We start from the raw sequence: 18,387 nt of genomic DNA, 5'->3' as shown, positions 1-18,387 counted from the left end.
TCTTATTATGTAACTAGTCCATAAAGATTAGACAACTAGGGATAGAACGGTTTTTCTCAAACTATATTTTTCTTGTGCATCTAATCGGAAGATAGCTCAGGGCAATGATTACACTCGAGGCATAGAGACAACCAAACAAATCAGCACTTTCGAATATGATGAGAAAGCTTGAACATATTTTCACTGCAGAAAGTACCATTTAATCTACGCCTTTTGCTGTGTCTCTTCTCTGCTGCCACAGAAACACAAGTATATTTGGTGGTGCTGGTGCTGGTGGCGGCGGTGCTGATGGTCTTTTCACCTTCCGATCTAGTGAGGCGCCGGTCCAGAACGCTCGCTGGGGTTCTTGTGCAAGACATAGTATCCAACCCTTCATTCTCTACCATTTCTTGCATAACATTGAAGCATTTGAGCAAACTCTCCTGAAATAAAAACATAGTTAAAAACTTAAAATACTAATTAATCGTATCATTTTTTTTAATTAAATTGGAAATCTGTAACGTTGATATTGTGCTTACTTTATTTACATTTTGGAAAGATGATAGGGAAACTTTAAAAAAAGGGAACTTCAATGGGAGCAGTTCATGGCATGCAGATAGAACAGCTGATGCTGCAATTATTGATGGCTTAAACTCTACAAATTTAATTTCTGCAATCAAATTCAAAACAAAAAAAGGGTTATGAGTTATAATTAATAATAACGCATCAGTTTGGGCTAACGATTTTCACACTTCCTTTTTTTTTAACTCACACGCGAAGTGCAGAGTCTAAAAGAGGAGCGTTAAAATCACTAGCCTTAATCTATGAAGCGGAAGTACTTGAACAATTAACAAGTAGTACCAGTATGGGCATTGAAGATGATATCCGAAGCTCGATTTTTGAGAGCTTGTGTAAATGGCCGGTCGTTTAAGTCCAGCGAAGACAAGAAGAAATGCAGAAAAGAGAAAGGAGTTATCGACCTCATCCGCCAATCCAGAGTGTTGAGAATAAGAAGCTCCATTTTATGAACCGTTTGCACATCGAAGACGAAACTTTCCCCTCTCTGTTACATATATAAGCATTTAAGCAAACCATTAGCCCTTCTGCTTCACAGTATATATCTTTCTTAGTTTTTTTGAAAAAGTGATACTGTAAACTATTTTAGCTCTACGAGAAGGGGGATTTGAACTTAGGTGCAAGAGAGCGGACACGCTGCAATGTGAAGGGCTATTAAGTTACCTGAAAATCAGAGGAGGAGAAGGGTATGTTCTTCATCTTTGCAGCTAGAGATAAACAAGATACTTTCACGAGTCTTGAGACCCAAGGCTTTCCTTGCTGCAATTTGAATGATGAATTATAAGCTAAGTAAGGACTTAAAATGTGACATTATCTTGGAATTTAAGAAACTAAACTTCTTTATTTACCGGAATATCCCGCTTCGATATGAACCGATCCAGGTAGTTGATGGCAAGGTAAGGTATGAAGGGGTCAAGGTTGCAAGAATACTGAACCTGATAAAAATTGTCACAAGCTCAGACCAATCTTAAGAAGTAGATTACTAGTAGAAACACAAAGCCATCCTGAACTCCAAAAAAGTCATTATCCGCTCCCTTAACAAACGATAAATTATAAATAGGGAATTGCGGATTTTTTTTTTTTTTTTGGAGTGTCAATAACATCTTGTTTCTTTACCTGCAAAAACAGAGAAATGGCTTCGAGGCGAAAAGTATAGTAGAAACCAGTGTGTTTTGAGCTGCTTAGGAAGTTTTGGGAGGGCATGTGGTCAGTTTCTGAGGTAAAGAGATCTGGGATTGCATCGGAGTTGTGTTCTTGAAGATCAAACTCATAATCCATTTCTGTTTTTTGATTGATTTGGTTTTGAACTAGTGAAGAAGTTGTTTGTGTTTGTAGGTTGTGAGGAGTGAATGAGGAGGTCAAGGAGAGGACGTTGGAGCAGAAATTCGAAGAGAGTAATAATGATGATGGAAAGGAGAAGCTTCGCATTCTGTGCTGATAAAGAAGCTGCTTTGCTGTGCCTCTGTGTGGTTAATTAAGTCTTCACCTTCCCGCTCTCTCTCTCTCTCTCTCTCTCTCTGTGCAGCTCCATTAATTTATATGCATGTTGGTCCCTCTTACTCGTTCTCTTCACATTGGAAAAGTATTACGAAGAAAAGAATTGTCACATGTCAGAAAGTTAAGAAATTACATGTGCGTGAAGTTGATAGAGACAAGTGATTTACTCATCGGGTTAAATTACTCGTATTTTATACTTGCAATTTTCTTCACATGTGAATGAGCATATATATGATGATGTCAATAATTGTTTCACATTGAAAAATTAAGAAACCTTGTACTAGGCTGATACCGCGCTTTTCAATTGATTTTCAACTGGAACTTCAACTTCTTTTAACAATATAACTGTACACCATCTGATATTAGGTCTCAGCGTAAGAGTTTAGTTAATCTATATAGGCGACAAAAAATGCTGAATATTTTTTTTAAAAAAAAAAAAAACTGGGTCTTGCATTCTTTATTTCTTATCAAGACTTTGGGGAACTGTATATGTCAGAGAGAAAACAATCCCACTGAACCTTAACTCCGGATCTAACTAATCACTATTGACCTGAAAAAACAAATGTTAAAAGAGACCAAATTTTAAAACTATTTTTGTGAATCACAATGTAAAGGTTGATGGTTAGACTTTTTTGTAATGATTTTAAAAGGAGTCTACCCATCAACTATACGAGAAATTTTTTATTGTGACGAGAACATAGGTGATACACTACGTATTTTTTATAAGTGGTCAAAATTTTTATTTTTTAAGTTATTAACTTTTTAATATACATTTTCTACAATTTGTATAATAACACATGATGTATCATCTATTATGCCAGTCACACTGAAAAACTTCTTCAACAGCACATCATGCAATTTACAAAAAATAAGTTTAAAATTTGATTTATCTAATATAAAAAAAAAGTCGTACCCAGTGCACAAGGCTCCAACTTTACGTAGGGTCTGGGAGAAGTGAATATCGGCTAGCCTTACTCCCATTTATGGAGAGGTTGCTCCCAAGTCTCGAAAAAAAAACAAATCATTAGAACGGCAGAAGTTAATGATGCTTATGCAAAGAAATATAAGAATGACAATTGTCAGTCCATAGACAAACAAAAATACTGACAGAGTTGAGTCAAACAACTTCTAAATCTAACATTCAGCTTGGAATTTATTTTTTTTCTGTTTAGGCGTATTTCAAAACCCTATACTCATATTACTTATTTGTTGGTTTTTATTATTAAAAACATGAGGATCAACTCTCTGGATGGAGAAAAAGGATATATCAGTATATTCCTGTGACACGAGAGTTTTTCATCTCTTTGTTTCACGACTTGATGATCATAACTTGTTTAGTAATATTTTACCCTAGCTACTTTGAGTACAATCAATTTCAAAAACCAATTGGACAATATAGTTGGGATTGAAATCGATTGGATAGTTTTGTTTCAGTTGGAATGGTGATACATTCTTATAAGCAGAAGAGTGTGACAATTAGTGGTCCCTTTTGGTTGTCACAAAATATAGCAGATATATACACCAAGATGCTAAGAGAGACGCAGACAGTTGTGGTATCTAACGTCCCATTTTCCGCGAGAAACGCCGGAACATTAAAAAGAGAAGGCTACTAAATCCATCGCTACATACACAAAATGCAGAACTACTTGCAGTAGTACAGCACAGCCGTACCATCTTTCTCCTCTCCTCACTTTTATCATGCTTCTGTTTTCAAGAATTTGATCTTACATAACATCATGCTCGCTCTTATTGCACTACTTTTTCAATTTATAGTTTACTAAAGTATTACGCTTTCAGCAGTTTCCTAATTAAGTGTAAGCATAGATAGTTATGGATGTGCAAAACTCATTACATGACTTGCATGCATCAATCATTGACAATACTTATAAAAACATATGCATATAAGTATGAATGCATTTTTTTCTCACCGTCCTAAAATGGGGATGGTGCTCACCACTACTTCCTCACTAATTGTTGTTAATTGATTTTAAGACACGAATTTTCAAATTTAAGCTTACCTAACCGCTATCAATAAATCATACAATTTTAGTTTTGAAGCCTAATATATAGGAGGCAGATTGTCTGCCCTCCTAGTTGTAGTGCCCTTCCATGCCCTTGTATTTGTGCGGTCACGGTTAAATCACGTCAATATTTTATATTTTTATTATTTTTTGTCTTATTATCTCTATTAAAAAAATAATATAAAATATTGAAGTGACTTAACCGTGACCGCACAAAATAGGAAGGCATGAAAGGGCACCACAACTAGGAGGGCAGACAATATGTCTCCTAATATATATATTGAATAATTTTTCCATGCTAGATTAGGTTTTCTGGGAGCCATTTGAGATTTCATACAACTCTCATGTGATTCACGTGCATGCAATAAATGCCAAAATCGTATTCCCATTATTTAAAGTTGAAGCTTTCAAGTTTCGAAAAGGAATTATTTGCACATCTTTTCCACCTAATCCTCATCATCAAACAATATGGACCATTGAAATTTGATCAAACGGCTAAAGTTATTATAATTTTTAAAGTTGACCCGTGTTTTTAGTCGTTATATCAAATTTCAAGGGTTCGGATTGTTTGTTGAGAAAGATTAGATGGAAGGAATCCAGAAATGATCATTTTTCTCAAGTTTTCACCAAAAAAAAAGTTAGAAGCTTTATGTGCAGTAACAATAGACTATCTGCATATGTGGATGGATTTTTCAAGGTGTGTGGGAATATAGCTCGGTACATTAAATGTAATAATACAATTGGTTGAAAACTTTTTAAAAAAAAATAACCAATTTTATTATGACACTTAATATACTGAACCGTGTTCTCAGCAAATTAAAAAAAAAATCCAATATGTGAGGATAAAAATGTACATATACTTATTTTGTAAAACCTGAAAGTCATCAACTGAAGTGAGCCCCACCAAAAGGATCTAATGTGGTTCATAGAAATTTCCCAGTTGAAGTTGAACCCTACCACTAAAATGTATCTAGAAATTTCCTCATGCATTATGCACATCATCGATTTAAAACTAGGCAGTGCCTTGTTTTATATATGTTCATGTACGCCTACCTCTGAAATTTCCTGAATATTCTTGGTCCCATTCCCATAGTACCTGATATCATTATCAACAATCCTAGCTAGTGATGCATATGGTATAGACTTATCCTTTGAGGATAAGATTTACCATAAAAATTTTATAATTGAAACCACTCAATCTCTTAATCTGCATTTGAAGATCATCTTTACAAAAAATCATTCAAATCGGATACCATTTAATCATCTAAATGTATCAAAATAAACCAACAATGGCATGTTCATAATGAATCGTTGATCTACTTAATAAATTTGGTTAACTAAACGATCTCTAATTCAAATGATTTTTTGTAAGAATGATCTTCAAATGAAGACTAAGAGATGTAATAGTTCTGATTATAAAAAATTTATGGTGAAGATACGTCATTTGCAAGTGGGAGAACAAGAAGGGAGAAATGCAAGCATTATCCTAAATTATTCCCAAATTTCTTATGCATGTCACACATTGGCTTATTGTTTTAATTACTCCAGTAATTAATCAATTATAAATTTAACAGGAGATTAATGAGATCCGAGAACTATTGACATTCACACGTGCTTAATTAGAATCTGAAAATTATATTATACAAAAGCTGGGGAGTTGTCCATATACAAATTTACTTTTGAACGCCTTGTTGCGTCCATTGAATAAGACATCATTCATTATATCAATACGATGAAGCGGAATTAGACCATGTCATGTGTTCATGTCAGTCATATAATACGAGAGCTGGATCTATATATACATACATATATATATATATATATAGAGAGAGAGAGAGAGAGAGAGAGAGAGAGAGCGAGAGAGAGAGAGAGAGAGAGAGAGAGAGATCTATATGAAATGCAGATTAGCGAACTAGAGCCTCTCATTTAAAGGGATAACAGCAGAGAAGCAGACCCGCATAAATAAGACGGAGGGCTTTTGTAAAGCTTCCAAAAATGGAGCATTCGTGATAACTTGTTTGCTTTGTTCCTAAAAACCCTAATATTATTGATTATTCTAATTAATCATCTTTCCTTTCGCATTAGGGTTCAGATCAGTTTTTAATCGTCTAGAAATGGTAATTAGTGGGTGGTAGGGACACATAAAGGCCGACAGCTAGTCGTATGATTTAACGTATACACATTGATTTATTTATTGTGAAACATGCATGCTCAGGATCCATTCAAGCAGGGTCCATGTATCTTCTCACGGGCTCGTAGGATAGACTCTTGTAATCTTTTTAATCAGACTATTTGCACATTCAAAATTTATAATTCTCTGTCAAATGGTGCTCATTTCAAGTTTGCAAATCATGGCATTTAGGGAAATTTTCTATTTTAAACTGATCTCCTAAATTAGATTTGGCACATATTAGCAGTTTAATTTAATAATATTACACCTTAAAATGTAGACATGTTATCCATCCAAATTATGAGTTATAACATGTGTGGAGGGTTTAGGCGTGTTCAAGATGGCTGTTCGTGATGGCTTGGTTCTGGCGTGTTCAAGCGGTATTCAAAATTTAACTTTGAAAAGTGATTCCCTCCAGATTGTAACTGCTATTGTGGACCGTTCTCTTAATACGCCTTCAGTTTGATCTATTGTTGAGGATTCCAAATTCATTGTTGACAAGCACTCAAGGTTACTCTACCCATGTACGCCGACAAGCGAATGGTATCGCCCACCGTCTAGCGCGTTTTGCTCTTCATTGTGATAGTTCTTGTGCACGGCTTGACCACCAGATCTCACTGCCGACCTCTTGCTAGAGGATTGCTTGAGCTAGTCTCTTCCTTTACCGGAGGTTTTGGTACTGTTTCCTTGCATTTTAATGAAGCTATCGTTTCTATCAAAAAGATGTGTTGAATTGGTAATAACAAATAGACATGGCACGGTCACATGAATCAAGTATTCTTGTTAGCCTGTTAGTGGTTCAAAAGCCTATATAACGATTTTGCATAGCAGATGTAGGTTAAGTCAGTTAGTCAGGTAGTGTGTATGCCACTTGAATTATTTGTTGGATTGATAAGATTAATAAATAAAAAGATGTTTTTAGTCATAGATAAAAGAACAAAGCAAGTATCATTATTGCTTGGATTAATTATATATATCGTAGTAGATATTACGATAAGATGCAATGAAATGAAAGGGATGGATCATGGAATATAGAGAAGGAAGGAGCCAAAGAGGTATTAACGGGGATGTACCTTTTGTAGCTGCTACCTTCCACCAATATTTCCTTCTCCTTTAAATATATTTGTTGTTTCTTTTGCTTTGCTAGTGAAATAACTGAATGCCTTCTTCTTTCTTTGGGTTCCACTGCCTGTGCCTCTGGCCCTCTGGCGACTGGCAAATGCAAACGACGCATTAGTTTGTTTGTGTGTTCGGCAATTGGCATTGGTGCAAGAGAAAGAAGAAGGCAGCCTTACCTATAACTAAAACCTTTATTTTTTTGTGAATACTAATTAATCGAAATCGCTTATCCACAACTCTTACGCTTTTTCCTTTGGGTAGTTTTGATATAGCCGCCTCTTTTTTTAATTTCTTGGATTAAACATTTGCTCCTTTTAATAATTTAATTAAACATTCTTTCTACAATTAAGGTGCCACTTATTTTATAAGTAACATCCTTTTAATGCCATATTACACGATTTGCCATTATGATGTACCTTTAATTAATTAATAATTATCATGTTAATATCCCAAATCTCCTAAAATGTAGTAGATTAGTTTTAAAAATCTTAACACATCAAACTTGATCTAATTATGCTTCTAACGTGCATTTTATTCCTAACTCCATACCATACAAGTAACTAACGTTCTATCTTCTTCTACAACCATTAGCAAATTTTTTTTTCATGTCACTGCTTTCCTCGATTGGCCAATCAAACCCTCTTTCGTTCTCCCTTGTTGGTCATATTCATTTCCTTCCTATTTCATTTTATGGACACCTCTTAATCTGAGTATCTATATCAAAGGGTATGCTTTTTGTTTTTGCACACTTTTTACCCATCTTTCCATATTTTTCACGTAACATGGTACATTTGGGAAATAGAATTTAGTGGTACATTTTCTTTTAAAGGATAATTTGGTATGTTTCAAACCGATATATTGGTACGTTTTAAGTTATAATGGGTACGTTTCAATTTAGCATCGGTAAGTTTCAAATTGTTATTGAATGTTTCAAGGTGAAATGGGTACGTTTTAATTTAGCATTGGTACGTTTCAAGTTATTATTGGTACGTTTCAAATTGACCTAAATACGTTTCAAATTGATTTCAATTTAAAATTCACATTTATATATGAGTATGTTTCAAGTTGTTATTGAACGTTTCAAGGTGAAATGGGTACATTTCAATTTAGCATCGGTACGTTTCAAGTTGTTATTGGTATGTTTCAAATTGACCTGAATATGTTTCAAATTGATTTCAATTTAAAATTCACATTTATATATCTCATGCCTCCAAATAGCACTAATCTCAGTTCAAAGACTCCAAACTCATCCTTTTTATCAACAACTTTTATATTTCAATAATAATTTTATGATGTGAACGAGCCAACAAAAGGGGTATAAACCCTGACACCAAAAAAAAAATTCAAAATTCAAAGTTTATAGATAACATTGGTGATTTAGTTAATAGCCATTAATATACCCCTAAAAAAAAGGTATAAATCCTGACAAGCCAAAAAAATTCCCCTTATCAACTAAAAGGATAAAGTGGGAAATCAATATATAGCATTTTTATTTTAAAAAATAAACTAATGACATGTAAATAAAATAAATTTAAAAATGATTAGGTGGACACTAGTTAAAGCGTCTTAATCAAATTTTTAAAAGAAACAAATGTTTAATAAAAATTATGTCAAAAAAGAATGGGGGATTCTAATTTTCCCTTTTCCTTTTCCTTTTCTGTCTCACTCCCCTCTCCGCTTTGGTCCTGGTGCCGTCCACCTCTACATCTACATCCATTCCATACATATATCATATCATCAAAAAATGATATAATAATTTCATTTATTTTATAAATTGATTAAGATGCAGTTTATATTTAAACTACCTATTAATAAAATCTTGGTTGTCAACCAAAACTTTATGTAATTACTATTTTAACCCTCTCACCGAAACTAAACAAAAAAAATTTTGAGCAATTTAGTAATTACATAAACACAAAGTTTGATGTTTTTTTACAACAACCTCACAGCCAATTAGTATAACATGTCCTATTTAAAAATTAAAATTAAAAAAAAATTTAAATACTGTTCATCATTGCCCCAATTTTCATAACTGATATTTTTAAATTTTTTTTTTTAAAACTAATCACACTTCATATTAAAAAATAAAATAAAATTATTCAGAGTGGACATCTGCTAGTCCATGCATTGACGCTTTGCTCCCATGCTACCAGCATCATATCGTTTGTGGGCCTCCTCAAATTGAAAGAAAGAAATAAAGAAAAAAAACTAATAAAAATGACTTGAAATTTTGAGTTTTAACGAAAATGACATAATAAAGGGTAAAATGAATAGTACCATGATTGATTTTTTATGTATAAATATAATTTTTCGTTAAAATGAACAATACCATAAATTTTTCGTTAAAATTTCCTTTAAAATCTTGCAAGGAGACAAAAATTGACAGATCTGATGCGGTCAGATTTGGTGTATAGAATCTTGTTTGAAACATTTAAAAGTTTTTGTGGGCTTTTGAGTTCAGCCTAAAGCCCAACCAAACCATTCCCAATGTTTGGCCCACATTTCAACATATAGACATAGTACTTCTTTAATCCCATCTATAACCCACAAAGGGGTAGATTGTGCCCTTGGAGTCAATCATCCATTTTGGAGTACCTGTTTAAGAATCACCTGAAAAGTGCTTTTTTCAAAAAAGCACAAAGCACTTTAAATCATTTCGGAAGCAATTTTAAACAAGTACAAATGCATGCATTTCAAATCAACTGTTATGAGTTATAATATGATTAATATTGGTCTCTTATTCCCCCCCCCCCCACCCCCCATTTATTCACTCTTAGGAACAATGTGGCAAATCTTTTGTATGTGAATATTGTGTTCAACACATTGTTATGATCTTTTGTATGTAAACAGAGTATCGATCAAATTTTTTGTATATAAATAGTATGCTTACGCATCAAGTATTATATTTTGTGTATATATAGTATTATATACAAAATTTTCGTATGGTTGTCACATATGAAGGAGACTGAAACTAGTCAACTCCAACAGTTCAAGCAATGACCTTTTCTTTTAGGTCCCCAAAGAAAAAAACCCAACAAGATCATCTCCGAATTTTTTTGGTGAGGATTATAGGAATCTATAAATCATATTCGTTCATTATACATCGTGTGATCAGTTTTTATCAGATATTGTTTGTATTTAATTTTAAATAAATATATTTTTAATGATTTCTGACCCCACAATATACGATAAACGGATATGATTTACGGATTCCCCGGATCCTCACAAAGAGGATCCGGATTCGAAAATAACTACACCGAATAACTAAGGAAGTGATTTTCTAACTCTCGTTTTTCTCTTCAAGCATTATCTCTCTTTTATTTATTTTTTTAATCGTAAGATTGAATATATCAAAATCGAATGAATATACAGAACCAAAAAATTAGTTGCATGAAAAAAAATGAGAGTATAAAATCATTATCAATTTTCTATATACCATTTATCCAAGGAATGACGGGAAAGCATTTGAAAGCAAAATATTCCATATACCATTTATCCACTGATTAAAAAACAAAAATATTATAGAAAAAAAAAAGGTAAAAAATCACTTCACAGTTTTAACACACATTCCAATCACACAAACCAATCACAATAGCAATTCCAATCACAGTAACTAGATCTTTCTTTCTTCCTTTGTTTCATGCATTGGTCTCAAGATGTTGCATTCGGAGCTCGACCCTTATTCATCTCGGGTCCGGGTCCTTGCCATTCCTCCCCCGATTGCACCACCATACCTGGATTATACGGCGGAACCACCGCAGCATTCCTCACTCCATAGAACACCTGTTGCTGCTGCTGCTGCTGGCTCACTCCATTGGAAACCACCCGAGCTGACACGTCATACGGGTCCATTCCCGCCACTGGCCTCAACCCTCCGCCATATATTTGACCCATACCTGCTATTGGGTTATGGTACCCCACTGGAATCTGACTCCCTACTTGGTGGTATTGCTGATGGACATACTGACTCTGAATCGGAAACGGCTGGACCTGTACGGTTGTGGGTGGAACCTGACCCGGATAATAGTAAACGGGTACTGGCTGAACCATATGACCCGGGTAATTAGGATCCGGCATATAATGCACCCCGGGGTTGCCCGCGAACCCAGTTGCTTGCGACACGGGCAACTCAACCGTCCCGGAAAATCCCTCCGATTGATTCTCTTTCGTCTCGATGGCTTGATTCTCGATGGCTTGATTGGAATCGGGTCGGGTTTTCACCGGTGGTAGACTCGGCATCGACGGCACGGATGGCACAGACGACGTCGAGCAGAACGGCGAGGAAGTTAGCGGGGCAGGTGAACCCGGATCCGAAACCGACACGTTGTCATGCAATACGGGTCGGGCCTTCGGTTTGAACTCGCCACCGCGAGAGGGAGTGTCGTCGGAATTGTCCAACCCGAATAAGTAGTCAGGCACTTCGGAGAAGATCGAAGAAGCTTCGGAGCGGTTCCGCTCGAGCATCGCGGAATTGGACGCGCCGCTGTTGAGAGCGTCGAGGAACCAGAGCTCGCGCTTGGCGGAGCCGTCGAGGAGCGAGCTGATGCTGGAGGATCGCGAGTTAATCGAATCGTCGCTGCCTTTGACGAAGAGAAAGAGGCGGAGCCGCGCCGATTTTGAGTTTAGATTCTGTGCGACGCGGTCGTACTCCTCCATCATGTTGTCGACGTCCTCGTCGGTGGTGACAGAGATCAACGAGTCGAGGTCCTCGTTCGGCAGCTGGTACTTCACCGTCACGTCACTCAACCCTGCCGCACGCAATCAAAACCCATCAATTAACAAAATTAATTAAGCAACAGAATTGCGATAATACGCCGTCATTTCAACGAGTTTACTTGCCTGAGAGTTTAGATAACTTCGAGAGAAGGGCGGAGAAAGAGGTGGTGCGCTGGACGGCGACAATTCGGGTATCGCCTCCGACATAGCGAAGCTGATTGTCGTGCGGGCGAGGCAAGATCTTGCCGCCGAAGCTGCACATGAACCGTACACGCGAGTTGAGATCGTGAGACGGGTGGTCCGAGCGCGGGGTCGAGGCGATCGAGTCGGTGGCGGCGGAATCCAACTCGGAGGGGTGGAGGGACGCCATTATCCGACGGCGATATGAACTCTGCTGTCTGCAACGAAAAGTTGTGAAGCGGTTAGCTTTTGGTGTATCGGATTCAACGCCGAGGATTTTTCGAATTAAAATATTTTATTTCTTTTGCTGATGGATCGGCGTGGAGTCCGAAATCGAGTTGGAGACGGTGAAGAATGTCTGGGAGTGGAAATAGAGAGAGGTTTGGATGTATCATGTATGTGACGGCTAGGGGCGTCACAGATTCCCTCACCCGACCCTAGTTTTCAGTTGGGTTTTTGACCTGGGTCCCGCTTACTATAGTTTCTTTCTGTTTTTTTTACCTAATTTAGTTAAAATAAATGATAAAGAGACTTTTTCAAGGAGTGTGCGTGCTATCCACATATATCATTTTACTTCTCATATATCTTTTAATTTTTGGTCGTCAGACCGGATGAAATGAAGAAATCAAACAATATAAATTAATAAAGGATGTGTAAAAAGTAAAAAAGTACGTGTAGATAGCACAATCCTTTTTCAAAGTGAATATTTCTCATTGACTCGTCATCTCATAGTTCAATATTAATTTTGTGCCAATATTATAGATTATTATGCAAAAAAATCAGGTGACAGAGAGTTCTCACTTTTGAGAATCTCATTTAGCATTTCTTTTTAGCAATTATTCACTTAGTATTATGGTGTAGTGATATTACTCTTCGCTTATAAGTGAGGTTTGATTATCGTCAAAGCAAATTTAAATTGCATTATTAGTGCTAGTTCATTGTGAGTTTTAACCCACACTCAGCTTACTCTCCACCCTTTTAATGTTAATATTATTTGTTAAAAAAAATTGAGTATAAATTAATGTCACACCATTACACAATTATTAACCACTTGGCATTGAAAAATGATATGGTCGGTTTTATTTTTCCTTCATTTTTTAATGCTATTATTCTTTCTCTCAGATCAGTTTGCAATTTCAAAAGAAATAAGGTTGAGATGAGATGAGATGAGAGAGCGGATGGCGTAGTTGGGTGAGCTAGGTGGAGGCTGTAGCTGATGGAATGGAAGCTAGGAGCGGAAGGTGGTGGAAAAAGGAAAGGGATCCTTCCCGATACAAATTCATCAAGTTTAATGATCCGGATAATTAAAATTTAATTCAACGATTAAAGTTATTATAACTTTTAAATTGACCCATTATTTATAAGGGGGGTGTATTCAATTGGGATTTTGAGGGATTTTAATTCTTTTAATGAATCTAGGGGTATCCAATCAAGAATTTAAGTGATTCTCTGAAATTCAATGTGTATTCAATCAGGATTTTAAGATAGTTTATGAAAATCCTTAGAAATCTGGGTGTATTCAATTAGGATTTTAAAGAAGTTTATCACATTACAGGTGTATTCAATTAGAATTTGATTTTAAAGAATTTGAGAAAGTTGAGGAATTAGAGGGAATTGGAGAGATTTCGTAGTGTATTTTGAGCATCCACAAATCTCACATCTCCCCAAGAGATTTCGAGGGAATTGAATCAAAATTTTACATGGAATCTCTACAAATCAATTAAACTCCATAAAAATCCATGGATTTATAAATCCATTAAAATCTCTCAAATTCTCAATTGAATACACCCTCCTAAGTTTTGAATCAAATTTCAATGATTACGTCATGAATTTGGATCCGAAGATGATTCCTTTATGTGAAAAAATACTTTAAGGGGACCGGATACCTGGGCCAGGTGTCATTGTCTCATTGTCAGTAGCAACGTGGCTGTTTGTCACCACTTTGTCCCGGGGTTTTGCTGGCCCCTCCGGCTTGCTTCGCGGGTCCCCTCACCGCCCAATCATAGTAACGAGGATTCTCTCCAGATCCTTGTATGAGGATGCTAGAGATTCTCAAATCATGTCCGTTTATCGTATATTGTGAGGTTATAAATTATTTTAAATATTTTTATTTAAAATTAAATATAAATAGTATTTGACAAAAATTAACCCCACGGTGTATGATAAACGGACACGATTTGAGGATTTCCAAGATCCTCACAAATAGGATCCTCAGTCCAATCATAAGAGTGTTTGATGTTCAGCATTTATCTAAAAATAAATTTCAATGTGCTGGAAAATAGAGTGTTACATCATGTCTCATTATAAGTGATAAAATATTTAACTAATATTTTTCGGTATTTATATAATATCACGTAGTGTACCATTCCGTATTCAAACACACTAAATAATTTCTTCGACCTTAACCTCGTGGGGTTCTTGGACTAGAATAACTAATATAAAACTGAGACGTAAACTAACTAAGTAAGAAACTAATCATGCAATACCAAATGAGAAACTTAAATTAGTGGGATATGATGAGTAATAGCCCCTTGACATATTAACAATGTCATTGACTACCCATATTACCATGGTCATCTATAGCTAATTCAAGCTATTTTGATAAATAATTTGATATTTATAAATATAATTTTTCGACGTGTCGTTAACGCAATTCACATAAATCGCAATTTAAAATCGAACACATTATAAACATACATTGTTGTCGTATTATCTTAATCAAAATTAATATATTTTTTTTAAGAAATACTTAATACCATTTTAACTAACATTATGTTTGGATGAAGAAATTTAAGATTACTAAGGAATTTTAAAATGACGAAAATTTAAATAATGGAGTTTTATTCTATATAATTTGTGAATTTTCTTGTTTGGGTAACCTAAAAGAACAATGAAATTGAATACGGAATTTGTTGTTTTTAAACTCTCAATCATAGAAATTGAAAAATGTCACATATTTACATGGAATTTAAACTTGGGAATTGGAAGTCCCAAATTCCAAGTTTTTTTCCATGCGGAAATTCTAAATTTCTATGTTTATGAATCCAAACAAGGGACTTAGTGCATGTCAATTTATAAATTATGTCTTTAATCCAAATTCCAAATTTATTTCCCTCATCCAAACATAGTGTAAGTAAAAATCGGATGTTGCTAAACGAACTCATGACCAATAATAAGATTGTAAGGTAATTTTGTTCTCTGTTCGCGTTTGTTTATAGAAGAATTGAAATCAAATTATCCTCCTTAAAATGAGTGCAAAAATTGAGATATTGTTTTGTGGTTCAATACGAAGGGAAAAGGTCAAAGTGAATAAATGGGGTATTAATTTATAGAATATGAGTCTTTGTCTCTGATAAAGTTGGGAATAATTAAAGGGACGTTTATGGTAATATCTAAGTTGGGCGGTGGAACTGGCAAACAAACCTTTTAGAGACAGAGACATTGCAACGTACATTAGTTAGCTCTCTTACATTAGCAAGCACTGTAGATTCTTACATGTAATCGAAGATGTATCTCGATCATATTATAAAACCGAATCAAATCGTATGATAAAAAAAAAAGATGTGTTGACCAAAAACTGGCCAAACCCAGTTTGAAACCAAACTGAATCGGTCTGATCGATTTCAATTTTATTTCTACATAATGGGTCCAAACTAAACTGAACCGAACTGTATTATTAATTTTCCTTTTTAAGAATCCATTAAGCTTTTGTTTTTATTTAAGTGTTTAGCCCAAATATAAATTCCAAACATAAGCCCAAATAAAATTCACTTACAAACCAAGCCCAAAATCTACTCAAAATTTCAAACATTTGGGCACCTTCTTGGTTAAAATACACTTGGTGTTTTTTTTTTTTTTTGACTTTTTTTATAAGCACCCCACATAATATTGAATATACCTCACATTAAAATTTAATGTTAAATGACTTGTATATCTTAATATGCAATGACTATATCGACCTCATAAGATTATAAAATTTTTTAAAATAATTCTAAATACACCTCGAATAACACATCCCAATATTATTTATCTTCTTCAACTCTCAAAACCATTCACTCTCCATTGTACGTAGAACAAAGCCCTAATCAATAAAACTACAAAGACGTTAATTGAAAAAAATTATTCATAAGAGAATCTTAATCCAAAACCAAATACACTGCACATTGATAATTGATATTCAATCAATTAATCCCAACTTTTGTCCCCATCTTCATATTCCTACTTGGGCAGTTTCCATCTTTTTGAACCTGATTCCTTCAATCAAATCAATCTTCCATACCAAATCAAGTAACCCCTTAATTAGTCTTATTAGTTGGCTGTTCGGCTCAGAGAAGCAATACAAAGGCCCTCATTTGCAAGTCTTGTTTAAAGGATATATGATTTCCACATATTTTCGAGGAGAGCTTGGAAAGGTTGTCCCTTTCTTTTGCATACACATCTTTTAGGTTTCGCAACATTGTTTTGCTTATCTTGGGTTGAAGTCCGAACAAAAATAAATGGAGGAACTGAAGCACTGGTCTTTCCTTTAAATGTTGTGACCTTAAGTTTTTAATCAAAGCAATGTTACTCTTTAATCAACATTTGGTGTGGCGTGGAAGAAGAAAAAGAATAATTGTGGCCGGTTCTTGCTAAAGAAGGAGGAGGGCTAAAAATTTTTACCCACCTTTGACTATGACTAACCATTATTCTACAAAATCAAAAGTAAAATCATATCATTTACAAACAAGCTCTAAGTCAAGACGATTTTGAATTCATTTCAAATTGAAAAGACTACCAAAGGCCATAAGAATAGTGTAAGATAATGAATCCCGCTAGATTAGGGATTGCGATGCCTATCAATAATATGGATCCCATTAAAATCGAATAATTTAGGATCCTAATTTAGAGGAATTCAATGCATGCTTGCCTATGGTACTCGTCTGATCCAACCTTTGATCTTTTTTCATCAACAACGGTTGAATTTCCATCGTGACAGTCGACCCTCGAATATATTACTTTGTCAACTGACTCAATTAAAGCGTGCATGCTATTATTTCCGTGCCTCTTTACGATACAGATATCGAGGACCAATTATTTGCCACTCTTGCAAAACAGTTACGTAAAGTTTTATTTATTTATTGAGTAATGTTAAAGAAATTAAATTTAAATATTAAATTTGCAAACGATGTATCACCAATAAAAGTAAGCATGTTTATCAACGTGTAAGTAATAAACTAATTGTCAACATCCATATAATTTAGTTTTCAAAATTTTATTTACATATTTATATTCCTAACATTACTCTTATTTATTTGAATAACAGAGAATACTAAACAGAAGGCTCATTAAATACAAAAACGACAATATTTATATTAAAACTCGAGTTAGCTAACTAATTTGTTATATATTTATCTTTTTGTAAATGTGTTTTAATCACACTTTCTCAGTACTCTCTTAAGTTGTCTGTAGCTATGCATAATTGTGTCCAAAGAATGTAAATTATCTACTTGGATTTGCTTCAATAACATAACAATTGATGAAATTGATATTCTACCATAAAAACACATAGCAAACATTGTCCCTTACCGATGTGGGATAACTCTCAACATGCCCCCGCACATGTGGCGGATTTTCAAGCCTACACATGGACAACAACTGGGTGATGTGGAGTGTGTGTGGCCGTTTGGCTTCACACAAGGACAACCCGCTCTAATACCATGATGAAATTGAGGTTCCACCATAAAACCAATTGGCAATATAGGGAGTAGCGCAAAACCATATAAGCACATAGCAAACCTTATCCTTCACCGATGTGGGACAACTCTCAACAACAATAGCCTTGGAATCCAGTTCAATACTCAAATCAATAACACTCTTGTCAAAAGCAAATTGTAAACCAAGGTATAAACTTCATAAATTAGCATCACAAACCTGCCCTTCTTCCAAGTTAACAGCAAAGCCTCCTAACCAATTGCAATTATGATATCTAAGGACGCCACCAACCCCAATTCGACTAGATATCGTCCTTCTACATAAGGGGTATCCCAAAAAAGTGAAATTTGTATCTCGACAGGTTTAACGGAAAAATTACAAAAGCATTCATCCATTCAGCCACATCTCTCACAATGATCATTTTTTTTTTTTTTGAAC

The 18,387-nt window shown here is 34.9% G+C and overlaps 2 protein-coding genes across 3 annotated transcripts; both read right to left on the bottom strand.

Moving 5' to 3' along the window:
• Positions 1-40: 40 nt before the first annotated feature.
• On the bottom strand, positions 41-2,089 carry LOC126624730 (putative cyclin-D6-1). 2 transcript variants are annotated; one of them, XM_050293837.1, is made up of 6 exons: positions 1,672-2,089; positions 1,404-1,490; positions 1,219-1,314; positions 841-1,042; positions 528-649; positions 41-422 (listed from the first exon to the last, which is right to left on the bottom strand). In XM_050293837.1, the coding sequence occupies exons 1-6, from the start codon at positions 1,981-1,983 to the stop codon at positions 141-143; spliced, it is 1,101 nt and encodes a 366-aa protein (XP_050149794.1). In that variant the 5' UTR covers positions 1,984-2,089; the 3' UTR covers positions 41-140. The 2 variants fall into 2 exon arrangements, with proteins under 2 accessions (XP_050149794.1, XP_050149793.1); XM_050293836.1 differs by having other exon boundaries at positions 519-649; positions 1,672-2,086.
• An 8,737-nt stretch (positions 2,090-10,826) lies between these two features.
• LOC126620701 (uncharacterized) lies at positions 10,827-12,676 on the bottom strand. Its single transcript, XM_050288931.1, has 2 exons — positions 12,202-12,676; positions 10,827-12,110 (listed from the first exon to the last, which is right to left on the bottom strand). Exons 1-2 carry the CDS (start codon positions 12,446-12,448, stop codon positions 11,014-11,016), a joined length of 1,344 nt encoding a protein of 447 aa, XP_050144888.1. The 5' UTR covers positions 12,449-12,676; the 3' UTR covers positions 10,827-11,013.
• Between the last annotated feature and the right edge of the window lie 5,711 nt (positions 12,677-18,387).

This window comes from Malus sylvestris, chromosome 5 (genome assembly GCF_916048215.2).
Source record: "Malus sylvestris chromosome 5, drMalSylv7.2, whole genome shotgun sequence".
NCBI classification, from domain to species: domain Eukaryota; kingdom Viridiplantae; phylum Streptophyta; class Magnoliopsida; order Rosales; family Rosaceae; genus Malus; species Malus sylvestris.
This window is presented reverse-complemented; position numbering and strand designations above follow the sequence as displayed.

Bases quoted from the DNA above. Each gene is read 5' to 3' on its own strand.
- LOC126624730 (XM_050293836.1), bottom strand. From the start codon at position 1,983: ATGCGAAGCTTCTCCTTTCCATCATCATTATTACTCTCTTCGAATTTC. The intron at 650-840 runs GTACTACTTGTT...ATTTGATTGCAG, and splicing joins CATCTTCAATGCCCATACTG to AAATTAAATTTGTAGAGTTT. The intron at 423-518 runs GTAAGCACAATA...TTTTTATTTCAG, and splicing joins CTTTCCAAAATGTAAATAAA to GAGAGTTTGCTCAAATGCTT.
- LOC126620701 (XM_050288931.1), bottom strand. From the start codon at position 12,448: ATGGCGTCCCTCCACCCCTCCGAGTTGGATTCCGCCGCCACCGACTCG. The intron at 12,111-12,201 runs GCAAGTAAACTC...TGCGTGCGGCAG, and splicing joins GAAGTTATCTAAACTCTCAG to GGTTGAGTGACGTGACGGTG.